The sequence below is a fragment of the Rhineura floridana genome, chromosome 5 (assembly GCF_030035675.1).
Source record: "Rhineura floridana isolate rRhiFlo1 chromosome 5, rRhiFlo1.hap2, whole genome shotgun sequence".
In the NCBI taxonomy this organism is placed as follows: domain Eukaryota; kingdom Metazoa; phylum Chordata; class Lepidosauria; order Squamata; family Rhineuridae; genus Rhineura; species Rhineura floridana.
The window spans coordinates 65,730,609-65,752,834 of record NC_084484.1 but is presented as its reverse complement, the minus strand read 5'-3'; the positions used below and the strand labels follow the sequence as shown (position 1 = coordinate 65,752,834).

At 42.7% G+C, this 22,226-nt stretch overlaps 1 protein-coding gene across 2 annotated transcripts in view; it reads left to right on the top strand.

Annotated features, from left to right (window-relative positions):
- LOC133384980 (E3 SUMO-protein ligase ZBED1-like) overlaps positions 1-18,166 on the top strand; it is a 207,462-nt gene extending 189,296 nt beyond the window's left edge. For both annotated transcript variants that reach the window (XM_061627032.1, XM_061627033.1), the window contains one exon: positions 17,704-18,166. In XM_061627032.1, the coding sequence (XP_061483016.1) occupies positions 17,704-17,892 (189 nt within the window). In that variant the 3' untranslated portion in view covers positions 17,893-18,166. The remainder of the gene's footprint in view (positions 1-17,703) is intronic.
- Positions 18,167-22,226: the final 4,060 nt, after the last annotated feature.

Below are 22,226 nucleotides of genomic sequence, written 5' to 3'. Positions count from 1 at the left end.
TAGTTTCCCCCAAGGAAGAATCATAAGACTTGCAATGTATTGGGCTAATAAATCATCCTCTGTTTTCATTATTTATTTATCTAACTCTCCTTTCCACCATCACCACCCACATTATGTCCCTTGAACAAGTTTGTACCATAGAATATGTATAGCTTAGAGTTTGCAGAACTCAAAGTAAAGAGCAGGCTGGAGTTTTGAGGTCTGAAACAATAGGCATCAGTATGCGTTATGGTGCCATGCATGTCTTAAATTAGGGGCTGTGCCCTAAAATGGGAAGTATTCATTGCCACATGTATGGGGAGGCAGAGCCATCTTCTTCATTCCACTATCTCTTCTTACCTGGACAGGGCTGGGGTGGATAGGGCAGAGCAACAATGAGGTCAAGGCTGCAGCTGCAGGGTGCACCACCAGCAGCTCCCACAAGCTCTGATCCTGCCACCACCCTGCCCTGCCCCAGCCCAGTTAAGGCAAGTAGCAGCAACACTGGTATCAGGAGGGTGGCTCCATAAATCTGCCCCACCACACATGCCGCTACTGGAAATACTGTCTCAGAAGGCATGCATTCTTAGTAACAAAACTGTGAATTAATGGTGGTTGATCCTATATTGATTAAGCAATGAAACACAGTGGAGCAGAAAGATGCTTTAAAATATTCTGGAAATGAAATAACAATCAGTTGCCATATGTCTTTCAGTGATACTCTTTAGTGCTTACAAAATCCAAGTTAAATAACAAATAGCTCTCATTAGCGTTCAGTACTCAGTGTGTCATAAAAACACTATAGAAATACATCATTCTTATCTAGGTTTTTAATATTTTCCCCATGCTTGGGGTTTTTAGGACCTCCCTTTTACCCTTAACTGTGTTGCTTGTTTAAAACAACAGCCAATGTAAAGCTTACTTGAAATGATGGGAACACAGGTTTAGCAAGGGGGAAATAATTAAAGCAATTTATCTCACTGAGAGATGCAGGCTGTTCAGTTTGAATAAAAATTAATTTAATTTTGTTTTTCTCCTTCTGTGTCTCGGGCCTAAGGCTTTGCAAAGTTCACAAACAATTGTTATATTCTTAGTGAACACAGATTTAAGACCTAGAAGGTTAGTCATCTTTCACTCATTCATCAAGGATATTATATATTGAATAAAAGCAAATAGTTAGTTTTCTTTTCAAAGGTGCAGATCAAACTATGACAGTTTGAACTTCTCCAATGATTTAGCTTGCTTAATACCAGTCATGTGGCTTTAAATGCATGTCATGGGACCTTGCGAAGGATCCAGGACAGTTTGCATAGATGCTGTTTCATGTGACATCGTGTGGCAGCACAAGATGAGGGGAGAAAGTACAGTTGGCATCCTTACAAACAGGATAAAAATTAAAGAGCTTATTTCCTTCCTTCACACAAACTGACAGCACACGTTTGTTTGTTTGTTTGCTTAAGGAATGTATATATCATTCAATATTCACAATTTCCAAGTAATATACATAAACTGTTTAAAAAGCTCATACAAAGAAAAAGAATAATTAAAATTTATCATAGACTGGAAATTACCTTACCATAAAGAAACTATAATAAAGATCTGTAGCACATAGTCACCCATGCTCCATGGTCCTTCTCTTCCATTTCTTCTTAATCCTCTTTTCAGAATTCCTTCTACTACTTCACAAAATTCCTTCCTCACTTCCTTCACAAACTCTAATTAACAGGTTATTGTTTCTGTCTCTCTTGCATGCCTCCTAACATTTTCATTCTCTACTTTTTCCCAAGCACTGTGGCCCTTTCCAGCATCTTGCCTCTTTCTCAGTATGTTTTTTCCCTTTCCAACTTTGGCAGAAGGATGATAATTTAGTGGTGGGACACATGCTTTGCATGCAGAAGGCTCAGGTTCAGTCATCATCTTCTCCAGATAGGGCTGTGAAGGACCTTTATCTGAAACCCTGGAGAGCTGCTGCCAGTTGGTGTATGCCAGTGTTCTTCAACCTTGGGTCCCCAAATGTTGCCAGACTACAACTCTCATCATCCCCATCTATCTTAACCTCGCTGGATCATCACCTTGCAGTGGTGAGTGGGCTTGCGTGTTCCAATGAACCCTGTGAGCGATGCCGTCGGGAGTCATGTACTCCCAGCAGGGTCACCCATGGCGGTAAGGTTCTTGAGAGAGGAACCAGACAAAGAACGATGCAAGAAAGTCCTAAACGGCAGAACAGGTGGAGGATAGCAATGTGTATGTTACAATGGCTGTGAAGGCGGATGAAGGCTGCAGCACGTAAAAGACTTCCAATCGTCATGGTATCCATGCCATTGGATCAAAGCCTTTTTCTGTCAAGATTGTGTGTTGATCGTCGTGCACTGATCTCCCCACATAAAACAAATTCATGCAAAGGCGTCTTCCAAACAAAACAAGAGTCCCATGGCAATGGGAACAGGACTGTGAAATCCAGAAGCCCCTAGTCATGGACCAGCACATGGGTGGTGGATACAGACTCAGTCGTCCTGGCTCAAGGACCGAGGCAGTTGAGTAGTTCAGCAGCCATAACCATGACGGAGCAGTCCTATTCAGGATCCACTCTGCTCACCCCATATGGAGAGGGGCTAGAAAAGGTGCCCTAAACATAGTCTGCCTCATCTCTCTCCCTGACTGGATCACCGCATCCAGTGGGGTCACCACTTAGCGGTCGCAAAAGACAAATGAACTTTGGAACATGGAATATACGGACATAGCTGGACAATACAGATAGTGAACGTCCTGAGCGCAGGACTGCCATCATCGCGAGGGACTTGAGACATTTTAATATTGATATAGCAGCACTCCAAGAAACTCAAAGAGCAGGAGAGAGACAATTGAAGGAAGAATAAGGAGGTTACACCTTCTTCTGGAAAGGACTGCCTGAACAAGAACGACGAATACATGGAGTAGGCTTTGCTATTAAAAATGATCTTGTGAAGCTCTTGTCAGAAGCTCCTACTGGCATTAATGAACGACTCTCAACTCTCCAATTAAAACTCACCAGAAACCAGCAGGCAACTATTCTAGGTGCTTATGCACCAACATTAGATGCTGATGAAGAGAGCAAGGAAAATTTTTATACCCAGCTGGACACCATCTTATCAGATACCTAAGGAGGATAAAACTGTCCTTCTGGGTGATTTCAATGCAAGAGTTGGGCGTGATTTTGATTTATGGCCAGAAACCATTGGAAAAGAAGGAGTTGGCAATAGCATCCTGAATGGCATTCTACTTCTGACTAAATGTGCAGAGCATAATCTTGTTATTACAAACACACTCTTTCGCCAGAAAGATAAATTTAAAACATCATGGAAGTACCCTCGGCCGAAGCACTGGCATCTCCTGGATTACATAATTGTCCATGCCAGAGATCGTCATGATGTACTCCTCACCAGGGCCATGATGAGTGCCGATGACTGCTGGACAGATCACCGATTAATTCGATCCACTATGGCCATTAATATTGTTCCTCAACGTAGGCTCCAAGGAAGAAAACCAAGGCATAAAATGAACATCCATGCCCTTCAAGATCCTATTAAGCAAGCTTGCTTTCAAATAACTCTGAAGAAACATCTACCTATGGAACTCCCTGAAAATGTTGAGGAACACTGGATTAAACTGAAGACTTCCATTATTGCAGCATGTGAACAAACTATTGGATACCAAACTAAGAAACATCAGGACTGGTTTGATGAGAATGATAGTGAGATTGAACAAGAAAAGGAAAGCCTTCCAGATATGTGCTGCTAAGAAAAACATCTATGCCAGTGCAAAGGCTGAGGTCCAAAGAAGAACTAGAGAACTTAAGAACGCCTGATGGATAAAGAAAGCTCAAGAAATCCAGCATTTTGCAGATGCTCATGATGCACAGGCCTTTTTTAATGCCACAAAGGCCATCTACGGACCAACAAATTATGGTACAAATCCCTTACGTTCAATAGATGGTAGCAAACTTCTAAAGGATAAAGAGTCTATTGCACTGTGTTGGAAAGAGCATTACCACGACCTCCTTAATCATAACTCTATTGTGACTGATGAGAGCTTCTTGCAAATGCCACAACAAATTAGAGATGAGCTTGGGGTGTCCCCTAATTTGGATGAAGTCAGTAAAGCCATTAATCAAATGAAGCTAGTGGACCTGATGGGATTCCTGGTGAAGTCTTTAAAGAAGGTGGGCCTGAACTTACACAACAACTTCATAAGCTCATCGAAAAAAATCTAGATGGGGGAGGAGATCCCAGAAGACTTTAGGGATGCCATAATTATCACTCTTTTCAAGAAGGGTGATAGAACAGATTGTGGGAACTACCGAGGCATCTCTCTTCTAGCTACCGCAGGTAAAATCCTTGCAAGGATCCTCGCAAATCGCCTCCTACCTGTCTCAGAAGGCATCCTCCCTGAATCCCAAAATGGTTTCCGCCCTTCCATGCGGACAGCGGACATGATCTTCACTGCACAACAGCTTCAAGAAAAATGCAGGGAGCAAAACCGACCTCTGTATATGGCGTTTATTGATCTGACTAAGGCCTTTGATACTGTAAATCGAACGACTCTCTGGACCATCCTTCTGAAAATTGGATGCCCTGATAAATTTGTGAATATTTTGCAACTCCTCCATGACAACATGTCAGCGACAATTTTGGATAACAATGGCTCTCAAAGTGATCCATTCAAAGTGGGATCAGGCATCAAACTGGGATGCGTCATGGCTCTGACCTTATTTGCTATTTTCATCGCCATGATTCTGCACCTTGTTGAGGGGAAACTTCCCACTGGCATGGAAATCACATATCGAACAGATGGAAAGCTTTTTAATCCCAGTAGGCTGAAAGCAAAAAGTAAGGTAATTGCAACCTCTGTCGTAAAACTTCAATATGCCAATGATAATGTAGTCTCCGCACATTCAGAGGAAGATCTTCAAACTATCCTAAATGTCTTTGCAGAAGCATATGAAAAGCTTGGCCTCTCGCTTAACATTAAAAAAACCAAAGTGCTTCATCAGCAAGTGCGAACCAATCCCTCTGGAGCGCCATCAATCCAGTTTAATGGTGCGATCTTGGCAGCCATTTCTCTGTAAAAGCTGACATCAATGCTGAAATTCAGCATCGTCTGAGCTCTTCGAGTGCTGCATTCTCCAAATGAAGCGTAGAGTGTTCGAGGATCGGGATATTCGCAGGGAGGCCAAAATGCTTATTTACAAAGCCATTGTACTACCGACCTTACTGTACGCCTGTGAAACATGGACCATCTATAAATCCACTCCCAACTTCCTGAAAGATTCCACCAACGCTGCCTCCTGAAAATTCTGCAAATTACTTGGGAAGATAGGCGGACTAATGTTAGCGTATTGGAAGAAGCAAAGGCCACCAGTATTGAAACAATGCTCCTCCAACATCAACTTTGCTGGACCAGTCATGTTGTTCGAATGCCTGATCACCGTCTTCTAAAGTAGCTACTTTACTCCCAACTTAAGGATGGAAAATGGAATATCGGTGGAAAGCAAAAGAGGTTAAAAGATGTTGTCAAAGCTAATCTAAAAAAATGTAACATGAGCATCGAGAACTGGGAAGCCTTGGCGCATGAGCGTCCCAATTGGAGGTCGGCCATTATCAAAGGTGCTATGGACTTTGAAGAAGCACGAGTACAGGGCGAAAGGGACAAACGAGCTAAGCGGAAGATACGGGAAGCAAATCCTCGTCATGACCATCTTCCATCTGGAAACCTATGTCCTCACTGTGGGAGGCTGTGTGGATCCAGAATTGGCCTCCACAGTCACTTATGGACCCACTGTTAAAGACCTTACCCTGGAAGACAATCTTGCTCAGCCACAAGTGATCGCCAATGAATGAATGATCTTAACCAATGTCAAGGATGATGGGAGTTGTAGTCCAGCAACATCTGGGGACCCAAGGTTGAAGAACACTGGTGTACACTATGGAGGTGAGACCTGTGACACTCCGGAAATTGTTGGATTACAGCTCTCAGCATCCTTGAACATTGGCTGTTCTGGCTGGGACTGATGGAATTTGGAGTCCAACAACATCTGGATGATCACAGATTTCTCATTCCTGATGTAGACAATACCGAGCTAGATGGACCAATGATCCAACTCAGTATAAGGTAGCTTCCTATGTTCCAGTGCATCCAGCCATCACATCTTGGATGCTGATCTTATGCACCTGTCTCCAGAATATATTGTTGTTCATTAATATTACTTGTTACCATCTACAGTGCCTTGTACAAGTACTTGGACCCCTGACCAATGTTCTCGTATTGCTGAATTACAAATGGTACATTATAATTTCATTCTGTATGATATTTTTTTTTGAAACACTAAAACTCAAAATCAATTATTGTAACATGGCATTGCTTTTATGTTGGGAAATGTTTCTAAGAAACATAAAAAAATGAAACATGTTGCTTGCATAAGTATTCAACTCCTACACATTAATATTTGGTAGAGCCACCTTTCGCTGCAATAACAGCTTTAAGTCTTTTGGGGTAGGTATGTAGCAGCTTTGCACACAGTGTCGGAGGGATTTTGGGCCATTCTTCTTGGCACATTCACTCCAGGTTATTCAGATTGGTTGGACATTGCTTGTGGACTGCAATTTTCAAAGAGCGCCACAGATTCTCAGTGGGATTGAGATCAGGACTTTGACCGGGCCACTGTAGGACATTCACCTTTTTGTTCTTGAGCCACTCCAGTGTTGCTTTTGTCTTGTGCTTGGGATCATTGTCCTGCTGAAAAGTGAATTTCCTCCCAAGCTTCAGTTTTTTAGTGGCTGAAGCAGGTTCTCTTGCAGTATTTCCCTGTATTTTGCTCCATCCATTCTTCCTTCCATTTTAACAAGATGCCCAGTTCCTGCTGATGTGAAGCATCCCCACAACATGATGCTGCCACCACCATACTTCACTGTAGGGTTGGTGTGTCTTGAGGCATGGGCAGTGTTAGGTTTGCGCCACACATAGCACTTTGAGTTTTGGCTAAAAAGCTCTATCTTGGTCTCATCTGACCACAAAACCTTTTCCCACATTGCAGCTGGGGCACTCTCATACTTTCTGGCAAACTCCAGACGTGCTTTCAGATGGTACTTTTTGAGTAACGGCTTCTTTCTTGCCACCCTCCCTTGCAGGCCAGTGTTATGCAGAGCTCTTGATATGGTTGACTGGTGCACCATTACTCCACTCGCAGCCACTGAACTCTGTAGCTCCTTCCAAATGATTGTTGGCCTCTCTGTGGCTTCTCTCACAAGTCTCTTTCTTCTTTGAGCTCTGAGTTTTGAGGGATGACCTTTTCTTGGCAGTGCCTGGGTGGTGTGATGTGGCTTCCGCTTCCTGATTCTTGATCCAACTGTGCTCACTGGGATATTCAAACACTTTGATATTATTTTGCACCCTTTCCCTAACCTATTCTGTAGAATACTCTTTGGTCTTCATTTCCCTTCACATTCACAGCTTGACCAATGAATCAGTGGGGTTTTTATTCTGACAGTGTGACAGCAACTTTAGTGGTTCACAGGTGGAGGCCAATGGTAAGGTAACTGTGTCCTTGATAGGGCAATTTCTTTCGTCTGTGTAAACTGGGAGCTTCCACAGCACGGGGTTGAATACTTATGCAAGCAACATGTTTCAGTTTTTTATGTTTCTTACAAACATTTCCCAACATAAAACCAATGTCACCTTACAATAATTGATTTTGAGTTTCAGTGTTTTAAAATAAAATATACAGAATAAAATTACAGTGTACCATTTGTAATTCAGTAATATAAGAGCACTGGTCAGGGGTCTAATTACTTTTGCAAGGAACTGTATATAAATGGTGATTTATGGAGTAACATATCGTCATTCCCAAAAGTCTCTTTTTCCATTAGCAGCCTTGAATCTAAATTTATTGTGACATAATATTCAGGCTAGCATCCACTGCTTCTGAAGGAGTGGGCTGTAGACCGCAAAAGCTTATATCACAATAAATCTGTTGGGCTTTCAAGGTACCATACAACTCTTTGTGTGTGGCTAGTCCTCTCAAATTCTAACCCCTGTAATCATTTGTCTTCACCTTGGACCTCCCTAAATTGTTGTTCTTCACACCTATTATGTGTTTCCTGCTCATTCTGACACATATTGGGGTTTATTCTATTTTAACAAGCTCTAGGCATTCAGTTCTCATCCGTTCATTATTTTATATCCCACCTTCCCTCCAAGGTGCTCAATGCAACATACATGGTTCTCTCTCACACCATTATCCCTTGCAGCAACTCTGTGACACAGGTTAGGCTGAGAGAGGATTGTCCCATATCACTGAGTGAACTTTATGGTTGAAGATTGATTGATTGATCGATTGATTGATATCCCACCCTTCCTCCCAGCAGGAGCCCAGGGCAGCAAACAGAAGCGCTAAAAACATATCAAAACATCATAAAAACAGGCCCTAAAATACACCAAAACAACTTTAAAAATATTTTTTTAGAAAAGCTTTTAAAAGATCTTTTAAAATGGTTTAAAAAACATTGTTTTTTTAAAAAAACATATTAAAAAGCAATTCCAACACAGATGCAGACTGGGATAGGTCTCAACTTAAAAGGCTTGTTGAAAGAGGAAAGTCTTCAAAAGGCGCCATAAAGATAACAGAGATGACGCCTGCCTAATATTTAAAGGGAGGAAATTCCACAGGGTAGGTGCCGCCACACTAAGGGTCCATTTCCTATGTTGTGTAGAACGGACCTCCTGATAAGATGGTATCTGCAGGAGCCCCTCACCTGCAGAATGCAGTGATTGACTGGGTATATAAGGGGTAAGACGGTCTTTCAGGTATCCTGGTCCCAAGCTGTACAGGGCTTTGTACACCAAAACTAGAACCTTGAACTTGGCCTGGTAGCGAATGGGCAGCCAGTGCAATTCTTTCAGTAGCGGGGTGACATGTTGGCGATACCCTGCCCCGGTGAGCAGTCTCGCAGTTGCATTTTGCACCAGCTGCAGCTTCCGGACCAACCTCAAGGGCAGCCTCACATAGAGTGCATTACAGTGATCAAACCTGGAGGTTACCAGTACATGGACAACAGTGGTCAGGCTATCCCGGTCCAGAAATGGTAAAAGATGGATCCAGGAGCACCCCAGACTACAGACCTGCTCTTTCAGAGATCACACTCCCCCTGTCCTTCTTCCAATAAAGGTCATCCATCAGGGCGACCAAGGCCGATTTGCTCCCATAACCAGGCCTGAATCCAGACAGGGATGGGTCAAGATAATCTGTTTCATCCAAGAGTACCTGCAACTGCTGCACCACAACCCTCTCAATTACCTTCCCTAAGAAGGAGGTATTTGCAACCGGTTGGTAGTTGTCACAAACCAATGTGTCCAGGGTGGGTTTTTTCAGGAGTGGCCAGATCACCGCCTCTTTCAAGGCAGCTGGAACCACTCCCTTCCACAATGATGCGTTGACCACACCCTGGATCCACTCAGTCAAATGGTCGAATTTGATGAAATAGGGATTTAAAGCTGCATCTCCCTGGTTTGAGTTCAACACTCTACTATACCACCACCCCCTTGAATGTGCATCTTTCTTTTGCTCTTTCCCTGTTCTCAAATATAGGTGAAAGAGTTGATAAAGAATGATAAGATTGCACTTCTGCATGGCAGCTAGATTGTCAACATTTTCTCCTTTGCTACAAAAGCTAGAGATTGTTGTTTTAAAGTTTTAAACCAAGATTGTCTATGAAATTGTTGCTGCTTAGATGAAATATCTGGTTATATTGAGGTCAAGGTTGCTTGTTCTTTTTATTTCTATATACAGTAGGGCCCCGCTTCTCAGCGCCCTGCTTCTTGGCATTCCGCTAATATGGCACCAGCGGGGCGATCAGCTGGAGGGGGGCTGGAGCTCCCCGCGCTCCAGCTGATCTCGTGGGAAGAGGGGAAGATCAGCTATAGAGCGCTACAGCTGATCTCTTGTGGCGCGATCAGACTCCCTGTTCTCCTCCTGCTTGGGGCAATCAGACTCCCACACTCCAGCTGATCTCACCGGAGGGGAAGATCAGCTATAGCGTGCTTTTTGGCACTTTTTGGTGGTTTTCGCTTTTTGGCGGGAGTCTGGAACCTGACCTGCTGTATGAGTGGGGCCCTGCTGTACTGTATATAACAAATTAAACAGTTAAAGAATAACACTCAGTTGCTTCCTTTATGGAAAACTCATTGATCTGATATCCCACTGTGATGGCTGCAATCCTAAGCATCCTTAATTAAAAGTATATTCCATGTGAATTCATTGAGACTTTTGCCAGTCTGAACCACCTAAAATATTTGTAGTGAACTGCAAAGCACTCATAAAAACTTGAAGAACATAAGAAGAGCCTGCTGGATTAGCTCAATGACCCGTCTACACCAGCATCGTGTTTTCACAGTGGCCAACCTATAGGAAATCCACAAAACAATTCCTTTGTTATAGAATATACATATTCTAACATTAGGTTTGACAGAACTCATAATTTTGTACAGAAAAGCACTGTCATGGGCATTTAACAATATAGAAAAGTTAATTCCTACATCCATTAACTATGACAATGGTATTTTTGATAGTTCCTTGGTGCTCAAGTATGAATTTGAATGGAATCTAATAGCATGTAAATAGAAGCCACCGTCTCTGGCAACAAATTTTATTATGAAACCACAGATCAAGGATGGGGAACTTGTGGGCCGCCAGTGTTTTTGGATTCTTATTCTGCACAGCCCCAGCCATCATGGCCAATGGTCTAGCATGATGAGAATCGTAGCCCAACAACATTTGCAGGGTTACAAGTTTCTCATCCATGCTATAGGTAGAGCTGGGAGCTGATTTGCATGAAATGAGCAAAATGTTAGAAAAAAGAAGTACATGAGTATGATAGTCTTTAGCTTGGGGGTGGGATGGCTGATCAGTCTCTGAAGCATGTCAGTCCCCCCACCCGCAAGCCACATAGTACTTGTTTTCTAATCTTTTATCTGTAGTGGTGCTAAATCTATATTTTTGTGTTTCAAATGTTAGAACAGAAATGGGGAATCAATGGCCCTTCAAGTGTTGTATTCCAGTTTCCATCAGTTCCAGCTAGCAGGGCTAATAGTCAGGGATGATGGGAGCTGTTGTCCAACAACATGTGGAGGTTCACAGGTTCCTCACTCCTATATCAAAAGAACTGGACTATTCTTAGTACAATCCTTTTTTTCCTGAGCCTGTTTCCTTGATTGTAGTTGTTGTTGTTGTTGTTATGTGCCTTCAAGTTGATTACAACTTATGGTGATCCTGCGAATCAGCAACCTCCAATAGCATCTGTCATGAACCACCCTGTTCAGATCTTGTAAGTTGAGGTCTGTGGCTTCCTTTATGGAATCAATCCATCTCTTGTTTGGCCTTCCTCTTTTTCTGCTCCCTTCTGTTTTTTCCCAGCGTTATTGTCTTTTCTGGTGAATCATGTCTTCTCATTATGTGTCCGAAGTATGATAACCTCAGTTTCATCATTTTAGCTTCTAGTGATAGTTCTGGTTTAATTTGTTCTAACACTCAGTTATTTGTCTTTTTCACAGTCCATGGTATGTTTTCCTCCAACATCACATTTAATATGAGTGGATTTTTCTCGTATCCGCTTTTTTCGCTGTCCAACTTTCACATCCATACATAGAGATTGGGAATACCATGGTCTGAATGATCCTGACTTTAATGTTCAGTGATACATCTTTGCATTTGAGGACCTTTTCTAGTTCTCTCATAGCTGCCCTCCCCAGTCCTAGCCTTCTTCTGATATCTTGACTATTGACCATTTCTTGACCATTTTCATTAATGACTGTGCCAAGGTATTGATAATCCTTGACAAGTTCAATGTCCTCGTTGTCACCTTAAAGTTACATAAATCTTTTGTTGTCATTACATTAGTCTTCTTGACATTCAGCTGTAGTCCTGCTTTTATGCTTTCCTCAGCTAACTTTCCTCGGTATTCATTTCAAATCATTACTGGTTTCTGCTAGTAGTATGGTATCATCTGCATATCTTTAATTATTTATATTTCTCCCTCTAATTTTCACACCTCCTTCATCTTGGTCCAATCCCGCTTTGCATATGATATGTTCTGCATATAGATTAAACACCCGTCTCACACACTTGCTGATTGGAAACCAATCGGTTTCTCCATATTCTGTCCTTACAGTAGCCTCTTATCCAGAGTATAGGTTGCACATCAGAACAATCAGATGCTATGGCACCCCCATTTCTTTTAAAGCATTGTGGTTTTTCATGACCTACACAATCAAAGGCTATGCTGTAATCTAAAAAGCACAGGGTGATTTCCTTCTGAAATTCCTTGCTCCATTCCATTATCCAACATATGTTTGCAATATGATCTCTGATGCCTCTTCCCTTTCTAAATCCAGCTTGGGTGTCTGGCATTTCTCACTCCATATATGGTAAGAGCCTTTGTTGTAGAATCTTGAACATTACTTTACTTGCATGGGATATTAAGGCAATTCCCTGGGATCCCCTTTCTTTGGAATTGGAATGTATATCGAACGCTTCCAGTCTGAGGGGCAATTGTTTAGTTTTTAGAGACATTCCTCACCACAGCAAAATCCCATTTTTCCTGCCATAAAGTTTCATTCCAACAGAGGCTCACCTAGAGCCATTTTTGTGGTCTTTTCAGCACCAGGTGAAGACTTTTCCATTCACCCATGCCTTTTAAAATAGCTTTGGTAATCTAGTCTCCCTTTGTAGTTTTTGTGTAGTCCCTCTTTTTAAATTGGCTCTTATGTTTAACTTTCTATTTCAGGTCTGTTTTACTTATTTGTTGTAAGCTGCCCAGAGAACTTTATGTTATGGGGCAGATATACACATCCTAAATAAATAATTATTATTAATGTTAAGCCTATTTTAAAATCCTTCTCCAGAGTTTTTAGCATACACACAGAAAAGCCTTATACTGATAACAAATCATTTTATTTATTTGCATTGTTATGCAGTCATTCTTTTTCAAAACTTGTAGTAGTGTACATGTTTTTTCTTCACACATGCATACATACGCATACCCTTTTTAACCTCACAACAAGTCTTCAAGGTACCTTAGATTGAGGGATGACCCAGTGAGCTTCATGTTTGAGTGGGAATTTGAACCCAGAACACATTAACCCCTAGGCCACATTGGCTGAACTAAAGACTAGGACTCTAAAATTAATGTTTGACATATGGGCCAGTCTAAATTAGAATTTAAAAGTGACACACCACAGTGCGCCATAAATGGAAAAATACAAAACTGTAGAAGTATTGTACCAAAAAAGAAGAAAAATACACTCTCTCCCCCCCAAAAAAATCCTACATTTGAAAATTCATTACATTATGTAATTCCTCACTCTTATGTTCATACCCAACAAGATCTGCAGAGAAATTCATTTCGTTGTTTCACATAAATAATAAAAGGTACCTGGCACAAAACTGTTAATATGTCTGTTTCAAAGGAAAGTCTTTCAGGATTCAGAGCGTGGAAGTTAAGTGCTTATCCATAGAAGTAAAAGAAATGAATACGTGATATTCTGTACATTTTTATGGAAAGAAAATTGATTATGGCAGTTACACTGAAAATTCTGGTATACGGGATATACCAGTATTAGTAGCTATACATTCGATACCTGTCACTGAATTTGGTGTATTTATGTATGTTTAGCTGAAGACCATAGCAAAACCAAAAACAACAACCAGATGCTGCTTTAAAATTTACTATTTCCTCGGGCTGGAACTCTGAAAAAATATTTGTCCTTGCTCAGTTAGGGCAGTTGACAGTTATGAAATTAAAAAAGACAAAAATAATATTGCCTAGTTCACATGTCCTGTATGCTGATAGCAGCCTAGAATGTGAGCACTTTCTACATACTAATAGCAAAGTCATTCTCTGATCCTTAAAGTAGCAAAATGGCACTATCCATGTACAAGAGAGTTTACAGAAGTACAAATCTTTAGGAAAAGAACACTATGGTTAGAAGGAAAAGCAAAAATAGTTAAATGAGGGCTGACCATGCTCAGTGACAGTGGAATGCTGGCTGACTGGGAGGAGGAAATGGTAGTGGGGTGATGGAACAAAGTACCCTGGAACAAGTCATGATTGGCTGGACCTCTGAACAGGAGCACTCTGCACTGCATCATTTTGTTGCAGATCCCTCTTGTACACTATCCTTTACATTTGCTGTAAACTACATTGCAAAGTTTACAAGCATCCTTCATATTTTGCAGATATAACTGAAATACCTTTTTAATATGTGGCACTTTACATCTGAAGCATGTTCTGCTGCTTTATTAATACAATTCTTAATGATGCACCACGGAGGGGGAAATAAAAAACAAATTTGCATTATTTATTAGCTCTGCAGCAAATGCTACTCCTTTAGGAGTGGCCAAAACATTTGGAGATTGTGTAGTTTATTAGGGGAAAATGTTTTACGCATATAGTTAACCTAGTGTTGTTGTTTTTTAAAAATAGCTTATTAGCATATAACCAGTTTATACAGCATTTTTTGTTGATGTCAGCTTGAGTGCTATAAGAGTTGCCCTCATAGGATTGGGATAGAAATAAATAAGAGAAGCTGTTATGATTACTAATCAGACTTTATTTAAATCAATATTTATATATAAAAATGATTTTCTTGTTTGTTTTTAAAGATAGTTATGATCAGTCTAAATTTATGTTGTGTCTCATTTGTTTTATATAGTCTCTCAACATCTGAAGTATTTTGGCAAATAATGATTTTAAAATTGGTAACAAAGCTATTTTTTCATGGATTAGTGTACTTTACATTGTCTGCAAAGGAAGTGTAGTTACAGAAAGGAACATGGAAAATCTAGTGTTTTGAAATAGCTTCTCCTTTAAAGGTTCATTGTTGAATGAACTTTCTGTAGATGAACAATGCACGCAACCTTGAGACTAATCACATGACAGGACAAACCTTTTTATGAAGGACACAATAGTTTGTCAAATTTCTCTTGGGTGTTCTGGTACATCCCACAAGCAGAAGAGTAAACAAGGAGGATATAAAGAAAACACAATAGGAGGCAGGAAGCTATGTGCGTGTTTTGTGTGTGTGTGTGAGAGAGAGAGAGAGTCAATTTTCTGTTGACTTTGTTGTCTTGTCTTTACTTAACCATGATGACATTTAGACAACATACAAAGTGACTTGTTATTTAACCTCTTGTATCTTGAGTGTTCAAAGATGCTTAATCTTTTATAGTGTATGCCAATAAGTGTTTGCAAATGGCATGTCTTGACAAGGACTATTGTTTTGTACAGGGGAAAGATGACGTTAAGAAAATGTATTTATTTTGAAAATAAATATACTTATCACTACATATTATGTGAGCCCAGTACCATTTCTGTAGTCCTCAGTCTTCAAAAACTCTGGCTAAAAGATTTTCATAGCTTTCCATCGTACTGATTTTCTTTCATCCTGACCCATTTGCTAGAGTGATTCATCTTTCATTGGTCCCTCTCTATTGCTGGAGCTGGAAATGCTATCATTAAGACTGGTTTGGGTAATTCATTTTCACAGGAGTAGGAATCAGAACCATGTAGACATCTGCTGTGTCTTAGATTATGCTGGTGAGCTGCGTCCTGTAAATTCACTGGGCCCAAACTCAGCTCTGGAAACAGATCTATAATACTTGTTCCCACCTTCATGTAAAAAATATTTTTGTCTGAATATTTCAGAATTACATGAGTCTAAATGTTCAAGCAAGAGATCATAAGTTAAAGATGAATTTGCATGAGCCAGCTTATTGTAGCAATTTCTAGAAGGATAGCCAGGATAGTCTGTTACAGGAAAGAGTTGTGTTGTTTATTTACAGGCGCTTTAGCCCATATCACCCCTTGGATCACTAAATGCTTGCTGAGAATTGCAAAATGCACCTCTGTCATATATGGGCTCCTGCTGGGAGGAAGGGTGGGATATAAATCAAATAATAAATAAACCTTCCAGTTGTTGAAACAGTACATGATGACATAAAGGTTCTTGATGTGCTTCAGTATTTGGATCCAGCTTAGATCCCACACTTGTAGCAAGGCCTAAGTTAGAGGCACGAGAGAGGTACTTGCTTGTCATGTTTGCTTGCATCAATTGGATCAGAATCAGCAATGTTTGATGGGGGCTATCATTGAGTCTAGGCAAGAAGAAATCCTCTTTAAACAAGACAGTAGTTGGGACCTTTTTTCAGGGGGGGGAGACCCTTTGCAGTGATGACCTATTAGTTATAGACTGCTATCTGAAATACCCTTTTTTGGAAATACTAACAAGCACATGATGCCAGAGCAACCTCAGTTATTCCTGGATTAAACATCCTTCCTTCCTCAATGCGTGTTCAGTCTGGCTTCCAACCCGGGTATGAAAGAGAGTGGACCTGGTGGATGATCTGAATTTAGACTTCAGACCCTGATCATCCAGGTCAATGGGAACAGGCCTGTCCTTAGCATGTGTGGGGCCCAGGGCAAAAGCATAGTTGAGGGCCCCCCACATTCTTTCTCTCTTTCAAACCTCCCGCCCAGAATAAGCTGGCAAGTGCTGCCTGTAAATGCGCTGCACAGCTGATGAGCGGGCGGCAGGCAGCACAAGGGAGCCACTCAGGCAGGGGATTCGAACCTCCTGCCTAAAATTAGCTAGCTAAGCACTGCACGCACACCAGCTTCACAGCTCATGAGCGGAGAGGGGAAAAACCGCTCAGGCACGCAGCCGAAGAGTGGGAGATTCCCCAAGAGCGGGAAGTGGCTGGCGAGACTGCACGGCTGAAGAGAAAAAACCCTGCCGCAGCCCAGTTTCTCATCTCCAAGTGCGGGGGGCCCCCAAAGCGCGGGGCCCGGGGCAACTACCCCGCTTCCCGGTGCATAGGGGCGGCTCTGAACGGGAAATTCCTTGCTGCAGAAGACTGCTTGAATTCTCAGTAATTTTTGATACTAGGGACCATGAGGTCTTAGTACCTAGAAGATCCAATGGGAGTAAGAGAATCTGCCCTGAACTGGCTTGCTCTTTTTTTTAGTAAGCCATGTGATATATGTTGAGGTTTTTGGAAGCTGTTCATTCTGCTGCTAAGAAAGGAATGACTTGCCATTTCTGGGTAACACTGCTGTATACAGATTGAAAAATCTTGGATTAAGCCCATGGCAGTGAATAAGCCACAGTTTCAGTATCCCTAGGCATGCTATGACCTCCAGTTCTATCCATGTACAAATGTAAGCAAAATACCAGAGGCTGACATTTGCAAAGATTTTGAAAAACTCATAGTTTATATAGCCAGCTTGGATCACCTGAAATAACCTCATATTCAGACATGGTGATATTTGCCCTACAGCCTAATGAATGTAAAGGTATCACATTTAAACCTAAGGTACAACCTTTAAACCTAAGGTACAACAATATTAATAACCACATAAAAACTACTCATTCTTTTACAAAAAGACCCTGTCCCAGATTTGAAAAACTGGCTGAATTTCTTCATTTGACTATTGTAATTTTAGGGTTTCATGGGTCTCCTTTCCTCCTTCCTCTTTTTCATCTCTTCTTTCCACTCTTTTCTTTGTAATGAAATGGAGTAACCCCCCACCACCAATTAACCAGTTCTTGAAACAAGTCAGTGAAATAAGTACCAGCACTACTCTTGATGAACCTTGTTCTATATGTTTCTATTCTACTTATTTTATTTCTAATCTACAGACACCAGAAGAGGGTGCATCCACATTAATCTATGCAGCAGTTTCACCAGAGCTAGAAGAAGTTGGCGGCTGCTATCTTTGCAATGAGCAAAAGACAAAATCTGCTGACGTTTCCTATGATGAGGAGTTACAGAAAAGACTCTGGACAGAAAGTTGCAGACTTGCTGGGATTCCTGATACAGCACTGTAGGAGGTCTCAGAAATTAGCCACGGCTTCCTGTGCGAATGCAATGCTTCTCACTGGCCTCTGTCGTGCAGCATCACTCATACTTCCGGAATTCACTGTTCAAGTCACACAGGCAAATATGGACTCTGTTTGAGCTACCAGTCTGCTAGTGGTGGTGGCAGTGGTGATGGTGAGCAAGATATTCCCATCCAGAATTGTGTGTATGGTGGTTTTTGAATTTAACCATCCATTTTGTAATCATGATGTTTCAGTCTGTGATTAAAAAAAAAACCTTTAACCTTCTGTAGAATTAAGGGTTTTCTTTAATACGAAGATGGAGAACTGTCCAGGTTATATAGAACTACAACTCCCATCATCCCTGACCATTGGCCATGCTGGTTGGGGCTGATGGAAGTCAGAGTCCCAAAACATCTGGAGGGCCACAGGCTCCCCACTCCTGCTTTAATATCAACAAAAAGGGACTATTCCTTGAGGCTAAAACATATTCATAAAACATATTCAAGTTAGGACAAGCTCTTCAAAGCTCCAGTGTTAGCATTTTACCTGCTTTTCAGCAACCCTTAAGAAGTTGCAGTTTCTTTACTTTAAGCATTCTTCATCCTGCCAGAAGATTCTAAGATTGACCAGCTGTACTTCATTTCATTTGCACATAGTCCAGGATTCAGAGGTGCTCAGGATCTTGAGCATGTGCAGAGGAAATGTTTAATTTGTTACCTTTGAATGGCATAATCACCATGCCATATCATAAACACAAATCCAGCTCTCCCTTGAACACACACAAATAGTTGTGTGGTTCTTTCAGATTGTCATAATAGTTATACTGTATAAGTGGTTTGTAGTAATAAAAACCGTTCCACGTTCCAGAATGTACCATTGGTCTCACCTGAAAGGTGATTTTCATAGGAGTGGGCCATCACTGCGGGTAATAGTTCCACCTATCGTGCGAAGGCAAGAATGTTTTTGAAGTCAAGACTAGGGGCGTCAGGCCCCTCCCACTCTCCAGTTCATTCGTAGCGAGTCTAAAAAGAGATATCTAAAAATACAAGAACAAGGCCAACAGGCCCGCCAGGAAAATAACATAATAGTCACATGCATAACAACATGACTCTAACATAACAACATAACAGAACTAAAAGTCTTGACTTCACTCTTACATTTAAATATAATAGCGTAACAATAACATGTAACCCATTTATAAAATCTCTAGTCATCCTCCAACTGGGAGGGTCGTGATGGCCCACTCCTATGAAAATCACCTTTCAGGTGAGACCAATGGTACATTTTCCATAGGAGGTGGGCCATCACTGCGGGATGTACCAAAGCAGCCCATACAGGGAGGGACCACCCATGTGTTAATCCTCATTAAGAACCTGTTGCAACACTCGTCTGCCGAAAGATGCGTCAGCAGAGGCATAACGATCAATTTTATAATGCCTTATAAACGAGTGTGGGGTAGACCAGACTGCAGCCCTACAAATATCGGCAACAGGAGCATTAGTGGCAAAAGCAGCCGAAGTGGCAGCTGACCTGGTAGAATGAGCCGTTATACTAGCTGGAACTGACAGCTTCAGGGACTCATATGCTAAAGTAATGCATGCCCTTAACCAACGGGATAAGGTAGAATTGGATACTTTATGCCCCATAGACCTTGGATGAAAGGATACAAACAGAGACTCCGTTCGTCGAATCTCTTGGGTCCTAGACAGGTAGGTCTTGAGAGCCCTCCGGACATCTAACGAATGCCAAGCCTTCTCGAGAGGATGGGTAGGATTCGGGCAAAAGGAAGGCAAAACAATGTCCTGGTTGCAATGAAAAACTGAATCGACCTTGGGATGGAAGGAAGGATCAGTCTTCAGCACAACAGAGTCCTTATGGAAGACGCAGAGGTGTCGAGCAGAAGACAATGCGCCCAACTCCGAAACGCGTCTGGCAGATGTGATTGCGATCAGAAACAAGACCTTGAAGGACAGTATACGTAGGGGCACAGACCTGATGGGTTCAAACGGAGGGCGTTGCAAAGCCTGCAGAACTTTCAGCAAACTCCATGAGGGGAACCGATGGACAACAGCCGGAGAGCGTAGGGCAACTCCCCTCAAAAAAGTTTGATGAACGGATGTGAGGAAATATGATCTCCAGGAGAGGACACTGAGAGAATGGACGACAGAGTGGACGCATGTCGACGTAGAGTGTTGGGTCGAAGTCCCATCATAAAGCCGCTATGGAGAAATTGCAGCACCTGATGCACAGTGGCCTGGGATGGATCATGGTGGTGGGACTGACACCACTTGGAGAAAGCCACCCAGGTATGTTGATAAATACGAGTGGTAGATGGTCTTCTCGAGGCCAAAATAATATCAATCACAGCGTCAGACAGTCCAGCTGACCTCAAATGTCCCCGTTCAAACGCCACGCTGTTAGATTGAGCCAAGTAGGGTCCTGGTGCAGTACTGGACCCTGGGATAGGAGGTCTGGCCTGACTGGAAGTGTCCAAGGATCCATCATTGACATTGCCAGAAGATCTGAGAACCACGGTCGGCGTGGCCAGCTGTGCCCTCTCGGTTCGCGCCTTCCTCAAGGTTTTGGCTAACAATGGTATGGGAGGAAAGGCGTACAATAGACCGTCTGGCCATGGTGTTGTCAGAGCATCCACTGCTTCTGCTGTTGAGTCCAGGTATCGGGCAAAGTACCTGGGAAGCTGGCAATTGCGACTGGAAGCAAATAGGTCGACTGAGAGGACGCCGAACCGACACTGGAGACGATGGAAAATGGCTGGATGAAGTTTCCATTCTCCCAGAAAGACCTGTTGTCTGCTGAGCCAGTCTGCTGTCACATTCCAAATCCCTCTGAGATGTTCTGCTTTCAGGGATTGTAGATGTTGTTCTGCCCAGACAAAGATGAGGGAGGCTAAGTCCTGCAGAGGACGAGACCTGGTGCCCCCCGTCTGTTCAAATGTGATTTTACACACGTGTTGTCTGTTCGAATGAGCACATGGTCCAAAGGGAACAGAGACTGAAAATGACGTAGAGCTAAGTGGACAGCCTTTAGCTCCAGCCAGTTGATGCTTTGAGTTTGCTCTGCGGTGGACCAAACCCCCTGAATGTACTGGGAGTTGCAGTGGGCTCCCCAACCGATGAGGCTGGCATCTGTGGTTACAACGGTTCTGCGGGGTTCTCTGAACGACGTGCCCTTGGAGAGGTGTTGAACCTTGGTCCACCAGCGGAAGGAGAGGCGCAGTGCGGGGCTCAAACGAACTTTGCGATGGTTGGAGCTGCCAATGTCCTGTTGAAATGGCAACAGAATCCATTGAAGGTGCCGAGTGTGGGCTCGAGCCCATGGCACAATGTGGATTGTAGAGATGAACATCCCGAGCGCTCTGGCGAGAAGCATGACGTCTGCGGATGTTTGTTGCATCAGGGCCTTGCGATGCTTGTGATGGCAGTGATGCGATCTGGAGCCAAGAAGACCATTGCCTGCAGGGTGTCCAATATTGCCCCTAGATGTAGTAGGCATTGGGTTGGTTGGAGATGGCTTTTGTCGAAGTTGACAAGCCAGCCGTAGGCCTGCAAAACATTGAGGGTGATCGTTAAATGATGATGAGCCAGCTCCTCAGACTTGGCCCGTATTAGCAGATCATCCAGATATGGGTAGAGATGAACCCCTTGGGTCCGGAGATAAGCCACTAGGATGAGTAGCACTTTGGTAAACACTCTTGGAGCAGAGGAGAGGCCGAATGGCATCGCTCTATATTGAAAGTGCTGGTGGCCAAAAGCAAATCGAAGAAACTTTCTGTGGGCTATGCAAATGGGCACATGGAGATACGCTTCCTTAAGGTCGATAGAAGCCAGGAAGTCTCCTTCATGCAGACTCTCCGTAATGGAGTGGAGTGATTCCATTTTGATCCTGCGATATGTTACAAAATGGTTGACAAACTTGAGGTCCAATACCGCCCTCCATGATAAATCTCGTTTTGGCACAGCAAATAGGAGGGACTACACCCCTTCCGACCTCTCAGTTGTGGGGACTGGCTCTATTGCCGCTATGTCCAAGAGGTGTTGTATAGCTGTCTGCATGATTCTGTGCCTGGCTCGTGCCCTTGGGCAAGGGGACGGATGGAATCTGTCTGATGGGATTGCCCAAAACTCTATGGCATAGCCATGACTGAAAAGCTCCCTGATCCAGGAGACCGTAGTGAGACACAGCCAACGGTCTCCAAAATGAAGTAATCTGCCACCTATGGGCAGTGTGTTAATACTGCTTGCGTTGGCGAGGACCTCCCCTATATGAGGACGATGAGTTGCCCCTGCGCCCTTGATACTGACCTCTGCCCTGGAAGCGTC